This window comes from Schistocerca serialis, chromosome 3, assembly GCF_023864345.2.
Source record: "Schistocerca serialis cubense isolate TAMUIC-IGC-003099 chromosome 3, iqSchSeri2.2, whole genome shotgun sequence".
NCBI lineage: Eukaryota > Metazoa > Arthropoda > Insecta > Orthoptera > Acrididae > Schistocerca > Schistocerca serialis.
The window spans coordinates 10,149,916-10,158,697 of NC_064640.1; the positions used below are offsets into that span (position 1 = coordinate 10,149,916).

The 8,782-nt window shown below is 36.7% G+C and overlaps 1 protein-coding gene across 10 annotated transcripts in view; it reads left to right on the forward strand.

Annotated features, from left to right (window-relative positions):
- The window catches only part of LOC126469666 (biogenesis of lysosome-related organelles complex 1 subunit 3), a 29,384-nt gene extending 21,866 nt beyond the window's left edge, over positions 1-7,518 (forward strand). For 3 of the 10 annotated variants that reach the window (XM_050096805.1, XM_050096806.1, XM_050096808.1), the window contains exons 4-5: positions 4,274-4,461; positions 4,889-5,215. In XM_050096805.1, coding sequence (XP_049952762.1) covers positions 4,274-4,461; positions 4,889-4,975 — 275 coding nt within the window. In that variant the 3' untranslated portion in view covers positions 4,976-5,215. Of the gene's footprint in view, positions 1-4,273; positions 4,536-4,863; positions 5,216-7,237 lie in introns of those variants that run through there. The other 7 variants (XM_050096809.1, XM_050096812.1, XM_050096815.1 and 4 more) reach the window with 6 other exon arrangements.
- The last annotated feature ends 1,264 nt before the right edge of the window (positions 7,519-8,782 follow it).

Consider the following 8,782-nt stretch of genomic DNA (forward strand, 5'->3'; position numbering starts at 1 on the left):
GATGTGCAGGTGCAGTTGAATTTTGTGAAACTAAACTTCTAATTATTGTGGTTTATAGGTCCTCTAACTCTGACTTCAGAGCATTTCTGCTCAAGCTAGAGAGGTTTCTTGATTCACTTTATAGGAAGTAGCAGAAATTAGTTATATGTGGTGACTTCAATATAAATTTGTATGTAACCTAGCCACATCAAAATTTTATTATAGATACTTACCTGTGTGCTGATTGCATAATTAAATTGAGAGCTTCATTGGCCTTCAGCGACTGAAGCAGTTAATTATTTAGTAGCTTGAAGTGGTGTTCTGCTAGCCCCAGCGGCTAGTCAGGAAGGCAAATGTTGTTGGCTGCACCTTCGGCGGTCCACACTGCACCTATATAAATAAGAGCGCTGGAAGCTAGAGTCAGGCCCCAGTTCTCTTCTAGATTCATATCAGCACGCACTCCGTGTCAGAAGCCGCGTCGCGTCTGTGCTGTTGCAAGGAACAGCCTTGGATACTGTATTATGTAACCTGGTATGCACGTAACAATGAGTTCGAATTGTGGTAAAGTGTTAACTGCGGAACAACTTCAGTGATTTATTCTCAGTTGCATATGTCGTATTTTCACGTGGTGCCGCAGGACATACCTTCTACCATTACTAGCGTGGCGTTTGATGAGTATTAACATCAAATTTTGGTGAGCATTCACTTTGAACATTTACATTGATAACAATTATTGTACAGTTTGTTATCTAGGGATAATAGGATCCGTGCAATAGACTCTGAACAGCTCTGATAGTACAATAGCTGATAGTAGCATTGCTTGGGCAAACATTTGTCTGAAACTTGATGCTTCATCGTTTTCAGTATATAGTGAAAATTGTTATAGTAAACTGCATTTTCTGTGAATCCCCGACGTCATCCTAAATCCTCAGCGTAATGAACTTCAATGATCAATAACTTTATTTCTCCATCAGATTGGACACAGTGAACTTTAATTACAGGCATCACGTTTTTGCTTATCGCTTTCTGGTTGCCATCATTGTAGTTAGAGAGTATGTGTTGAGAACAGCAATAATTAGAAAAATTTTCCACCCGCCGCCCCACAAGTTCAGCTTTGGAAGTTGTTTAACAACTGAAAATGCTATATTCTCTTTTTTCTTTGAGGTACTGGATGATTTAAACAAAACGTTTAGTGTGTTAACATATTTTTTTATGTAACTAAGGTGTTTGATTGTGTTGATCACAAAATATTGCTCCAGAAGTTGGACCATTATAGAATATGGGGTGTAGCTCACAGTAGGTTCACCTGTTACAGACAGCAAAAGGTCATTATTCACAGTGTTGAGAATGGCTGTGATGTGGGGTGTGAGTGGGGTGTGCTCCAGGGATCAGTGTTGGGGCCACTCCTGTACCTTATTTATACAAATGATATACCCTCTAGTATTTACGGGTAACTCTAAAATATTTCTGTTTGCTGATGACACTAGCTTTGTAGTAAAGGACTTGGTTTCAAATAGTGCAGTTCATGACCTAAGTTCATGGCTTGTAGAAAATAAACTAATGCTAAATCACAGTACGACTCAGTTTTACAGTTTCTGGCACACAATTCAACAAAACCTGGCATTTTAATTTCACAGAATAGGCATATGATTAGTGAAACTGAACAGTTCAAATTTCTATGTGTTTCAGATGGGTAGTAAACTGTCGTGGAAAGCCCATGTTCAAGATCTTGTACATAGACTTAATGCTGCCATTTTTACTATTAGAATGGTATCTGAAGTGAGTGTTCATTCAACATGAAAATTAGTCTACTTTGCTTATTTTCATTCGCTTATGTCATTTGGTATTATATTTTGGGGTAACTCTTCTCATTCTAAAAGGATATTTTTGGCTCAGAAACATGCAGTTCGGGCAATAAGTGGTGCAAGTTCACGAACCTCTTGTCGACCCCTGTTCACGAGTCTGGGTAATATTGGCTTATTCCCAAGAATGTGCAGCTTTCATTCAGTTAATACTCAGCAGAAATCAAACCTGCATTTGGATCGGACTTACTTACCCCTTGTGCAGAAAGGTGTGCAGTATACTGCTGCATCCATTTTCAATAAGCTACTACTAGAATTCAAAAATCTTAGCAGTAATTCACGCACTTTCAAATCGAAACTGAAGAGTTTTCTCATGGGTCACTCCTATTCTGTCGAAGAGTTCCTCGAAAAATTAAGCCGATTCTTGTTGTATTGTTGATTGTGTTTATTTAAACTTATGGACTGACTTTTTTTGGGTTCATAAACATTTTTTTTTTTACCTGTTATTACTCTGATGTTGTAATTTCATGTACTGACACATTCCATGACCTTGGAGATTTGCTCCTCAATTTGGTCTTACAGAACTTGACATGTAAATAAAATAAAAATAAATTGGCTTCTGTCATGGAAGTACACACAGTTTGCAGTAGCGTAGCTGACTTTCACAACCATTTATGTCATTGTTAAATGTGTTACAGAGTGTTGCTCAGTTAATACTGTGTTAGTGCTAGTGTGGTGTCAACTGTATCAGGAAGCATTATTGTATGATGTGTTATAAGAGATTATTTTTGTCTTGTGGGACACGCCTTCTGGTTTTGATGTGTCTCACATATCTGGTATTACAAAATGTAATTGGATGGATAAAATATCTACTCACCAAGCAGCAGCAGCAGCAGGAGAACACACATACAAAAGGTATTAAAGTATGCACACTTCCAAGCCAGTGGCTCCTTCTGACAGAAGAGGTGAAGGGGGAAGGAAGAGGGGTGAAAGCGAAGGACTGGTGAGGTTTAGGAAAAGAGGTAGAGTTTGTAAATGTCACCCAGAACCCCACTCAGGAGAGACTTACTGGATGGAATGAGAAGGAAAGACTGATGGTTGGGTGCAGTTTCTTTCATTTTTGCAATGCAGTATTTGGCAAAGTGATTGAAGTTGGGTTACTGTTTCTATCTTATTCAGCAACATAGTGCACATACGTGTCTGGTGAGTTATTTTCTACAAAGTGCGCTAACAGTACATGGAATACAGACAAGAGTTACTAATAATACTAATGCAAGAAACACACATGGACAACATCTACATAAGTTGGTTCTTAAGTGATCCTGTACGGCGGCGGCAGCAGCAGCTGCAGGATTCTTATAGGAAAGGTAACTTCCCCCTACCGTGATTGCTGCTCGCTTTTCAGTTTACAAGCAGACTATCTTTCCTGAATTTCCTGTCCTGTTCTTTAATGCGAGTAGAAAAAGTAACATCACTGATCTGGTTTTGATATAATGGAGATACTCTCATTTTATTGAGTTCCTATTTGCGGTTGTTAAGTGCGCTTTTAAGTAAAAAGGCTCAACAGCTGGAGTTGTCTACCATACTGTAGAGCTTGTCCAAGTGTAGCATGGTGTCAATATGTATGACAATGTAGATTTCATTGTATCTACTATCAGTTGCTGGAATACTTTTCATGGCGTGAGAGATACCAAATGCATCACCACAGCCTTAGCTCTCCCAATATCTGAAGAGACCCACGTGCTTCAATTGACTCACTTTGCAACAGAATCATGCCATTTAGTGTTTTCCGTGCAACACTTTAGTGCTGCCCATAAAGATGTCAAGTCGCAAATGTAGGCCTTGCCTATCAACATACTATGAAAAAAGTAAAATGTCTCCTGAACTCAACCTGGTTTCTTATTTTTATTTATTTTTTGATCTTTGTTCTGTGTTTTAAAATGTCTAGATGGAAACTCTTAATTGTGAAATGCTTCACCCATGGTCAACAGTTTTTATCTCTTAAAATATATTGGTTATCCTTCAACATTTTTAAAATTGTGTGTGAATTGTGAGCAGCTTCCAAGTACCATACTGTGTTTTTCGTTACCCTTGTCATTATTATCTGTTAGGCTGTTGTTCATGTAACAACATTTAAATCATACCATCTGCATTCATAAAGAAACTCTGCTCAGATGTGAAATGGCATTTAGGGAAAAAATTCTATAATTTCATGTTAGTCATTGCATTGTTATGTTGATAAATTTTATAACTGTGGCTGTAGGCTCACAAGGTTGTGGACAATATTAGTTGTTACAAAAAACAGTTTTGTAAATGTAGAATATTTCAGTTGAAATTTGATGTTGGGTTAAAGGAAATGCAGCCAGTGATAACATAATTACAGAAAGATGAATTCTGAAGGGAAAAGTATTGACTGATAGTAAAAAAATTAATTTTGTAGAATTGAGTGTAATAAAATTTACAGCACAATGCTTGAAAATTTACTGTTTCAGGTGAACGTAACATTTCACTCTATAAGAATATATCAGAGTTTGCATACAGCACTCTCACAAGTGCAGGCAGAGATCTGAACTTGACAAACCAACAACTTCTCAGATCGCAGGTACAACTTCAAGAAGCAGCTACATCTCTTCACATATTACAGTCACATCTCACTCAGCTGCATACTAAAATAGCAGCAGTAAGCACTTCTGCCTTTATACCTCAAATTTACGTGCAGCAGTGTGAACAGGAATAACTATGATGAAATAACAGGTGTGAAAAACTAACTCTCTCTCTCTCTCTCTCTCTCTCTCTCTCTCTCTCTCTCTCTCTCTCTCTCTGTGTGTGTGTGTGTGTGTGTGTGTGTGTGTGTGTGTGTGGGGGGGGGGGGGGGGGGGGGGGGTAAATTAATTTTAGAAGAATAATCTGTATTAACTAACAAGTGCATGTCAGCTGCTTGATAAAGATATATTTTTCTTTATGTTCTTATGAAATAGCACTTACGTGTTGTAATTAATAAACATGGTTTCACTGTTGCAAAGGTCTAACAGATATGTAAAACACTGACTCTGTAATCATAATACATATTTTGCACTTGCAGTTTACCAAGAGTTTTCCTAAAACAGGTGTTGGGTTATGCATTGCCAATCGAAGATCCTGGTATCCAGTGTGACGCAAATGTGATTTCTTTTTGGTGGGAGCTAATATCGTGACATGATGAAGGTGATGACAATTTTCTCGTCTGGACTAGACTGCTGAAAAGAGTTGGACTTAGTACTATTCTTACATTGGGCCTAAAAGATTCTAATTCTAAAAGTTTACTTAGTATATGGTACCCACCATCAAATTTGTTATGTGATGTGGAACAAATCCATTCAGCCACCCAAGGACAATTGAAGGTGATTATGTAGAAAAGTGAATATTGGTAATTAAAGATCACATTCTAAGGATTATTTATGCATTTGATTTATTAAAATATTCCCATCCAAACCCAATTAACGAAGGTGGAGGCATTACTTTTTGTTCAACCCTCGTAAATAGAGAAATGAATTTACAGATATTGGATGATTACTTCCACAATTTGGGGACCATGTACCTTTTAACCATCTCTTAACAAACAAAATACAGTGGATGTTCTTAAATGCAATGGCAAGAAATTAAGAGTATTTTTATTCTGCAGAGGGATATAAAAATAAAGGTGGGAACTGTGCTTTATGAAAAGTGAAACAATTTAGTTTTCATTGAAATTATTCAATGGCTTTCTCAGAAAGACCCATATTTCCATAGAGACATACAGGAAAGGCATGTATATCATTTAACACATTATTACAAAGAAGACTGCTTGTATTCAAAATGTGTATATTACCAAGAGTGGGGACAGTATGTACATTAGGTATCATATTGCTAAAGGAGAAATATTTCTGAAAGGCACACATAAGGGGAAATTACAAGTGGATGGAATGTGGTGGTTAAAAATATTATCAGTAGAGAGCTAATAGCAGAACAAGTGAGAGGTGCTTGCTTCTCCGCAGTCAAATTTGTTATACATTATAATGATGTTACCTAAATTTTAAAGTGAGCTGTGGGATAAGCAGATGCAGGAAGTGGAAAGTATCAAGCAGACTATGAATAATGGTTTAAATACCTCCTAACTGATTATCCTGTGATGACTAAGGTTAAACTGTTTTGCTGAGTAATATAATCCTGAGATAACTCGGGCCTTCAAATTTTGCATGTCTCTGCACCAGCATCCAGATTATAACTTTTGTAGTTCCTTTCGCTGCCACTAGTTAGCATTTTTTCGTAGTTTCACTTTTTTCCCCCCTCATGAAGTTGTTGAAACATTACCATGTTGTTTTGTAGTATTTTGGAGCAGTTTTTGCAGTGTTACATCTGCCTGCAGTCTTCTAAAGTGAATAGTGATTATTCCAATGAGGAAGAGCAATAGGAAGACATTCTTGTTTCAGAATTTGGTGATGGCTCTTTGAACATTAATCAAGTGAGGAAGAACGTGAGGAACACACAGATATAGATTGGTCTCAGCTGAGAGTGTGGCATGTTGTTGATACAAATATTGATTGTGCTTTACAAGATTTCCGTTTGCTGAAAATCCTCATGGTACGATTCCTTTTCCGATGACGAAATTGAAATATTTGAACACTTATTTTATAGGGATTTGATGAAAATGATACAGGTGGAAACAGTTAAATATATCAGCCAACGTGTTACAACCAGCAGCTCCAATGTTTTGCTACCATCATGTGAAGAACTTTCAATTTTCCTTGCTCTGACCCTTTTACAAAGTGTTGTTCAGAACCCTGAATTGCAGATGTACTGGTTGCAGTGGGCTAGCATATCAGTTCCATTTTTCAATGACATAATATCTTGAAAGAGGTTTTGCCGAATCAAAAAGTATCTTCATTTTCATGATAAAAAAGTGTATAATGCCTCAAATTGTCCAAATCCTAAGCTGAACAAAATTTGGTGAGTTTACCAGCACCTTGAAAATAAATTGAGAACTTCATATATTCCTGAAATTATGATGGCTAAAAATTTGCTTTTGTGCAAGGGTGAACTGGGTTGGGTACAGTACATGCTCTGTGAGTCAGTTAGTGGATATATGTGTGGTCCTGATTACTTACACAGGAAGAGGGACAGAGTTGTATGCAGACTTCACAGATTTTCCTGTGTCATCACAAGTTGTTTTGACACTTTTAAAACCACTCCTAAAGCAAGGGTGTACTGTCTGATGACAGATAACTTTTACACATCCCCACAGTTAGTGGATTTCCTAATTTTTAAATTCACTGATAGTCACAGAACAGTAAAAATGACCCAAAAAGAGATGCCACGATCTCTCTGAAATAAAATATTACAAAAGGGGGTAACTGCAGGTGAAAGGCAAGGAAAAGTTCTAGCATTGAAACAGGAGAACAAGAAAGATGTGGTTCTTCTTTCAACTATCCACATTACAGGTATGGTGGAGACTGAGAAGAATTCAAAGGAAATAATGAAACCAAAGATTGTTCTTGACTACGGCGACACAAAGGGAGGAGTGGCTCAAGCTAATCAGAGAATGGCATTGTATCCAGTACCCAGAAAGCAAGGCAAGAGTTCGCTCCAAGAAGCAGGATACGTGTAGGAGGTGCATCTGGAGGGAAACACGAGACTACTGCCCTCAGTGCCAGGTCCTCTTGTGTGTTACACCATGCTTCAGAATGTACCGTACACAAAACAATTTCTGATACCATTCTAGAGTGTGGTTCTCATATGTATATCTTATCTACCATCTATCTGTATATTAAAATAAAAAATTTTCATGTTTCTAATAAATGTGTAGTAACAATTATTTGCAGAGATTTTTGATGAGCCAGAGTTACCTCGGGATGATACCTTTCATCCACTTCCACCTACAGTATCTCCTTAGAGTTTAAAGATAAACACAGGAATGAATTGCCAAAGCAATATATTTTCAAAAAAGCATAAAATTACCTAGAAAAATGTAGGTTAAGTTTTGTGTCAGTAATAGTTACTTTAGGAGGTTAATCTTGGCTGTTCACTTTTTGCTTTGTAAGATTTGGATACAATGAATTGTTATTATGATGAGAATTAGGAGGTAGAATAAAAAACATGAAATTAACAACAGTTGTATTGCAAAACCATATAAACAAATCTAACATTTTAGCTCTGTTTTAAAATTTAGTGGCCATCACTCATGAGCCATAAAAAATCGCTAGTGACATATGTGCTGGACACGTAAATTCATAGAAATACTCTGCCACATACTAGAGGCAAGGAGAATAAAGAAACAATTTCATAAACAGTAATATAAAGTTGACAATTCATCCAGTAGGCATACTACAGCAGAAGCAGTATTGTAAACTTAGAAGCAATTACTTTATCTAATGAAACAGAAATTGTAGGTTGAAAATGCTAAACAATGGCAGTGATGTTGGCAACCTTGTTGAAACACACTACTTTGAATGGTGAGCTATTACTTTTAGAAAATAAAATGGATAGATTTTCAGACAATTTGTGCCACTCTAGCAGGACTTCATGAATGGGTTGCAAGAGGAAAAAATGTAAACTGATGTGCATTAGTTGAAAGATAACATGAATGTAGGACTGGAATATTCTGTACAAACAGCATAAAATATTCAAGCAAGGAACAAGTATGGACAGGAAAGGATTGTTTTCTTTTTAGTTTTAGATTGACATGAAAAATGGATATATTATTTACATTGTATTTATTAGACACTGCACACAACATGATATTTGTCTAACTTGACAAACCTAAATAATTAAAGAAAAATAACAATTAGAGGCAAATAGTTTCTCTGCTGAACACTACTAAACAATTGTGCGAATGAGAATGTGGTCGTAATTACCCACCTATCAACAATCCACTATAGTGGAAAAATAGCTGGTTACTGTCTTTACTGTGTACATTTGAATACAAAAATGAAATCGGCTTGATTGCCACAACTGCAAATTGTCACATTATAGTTTTGTTGTGTGTA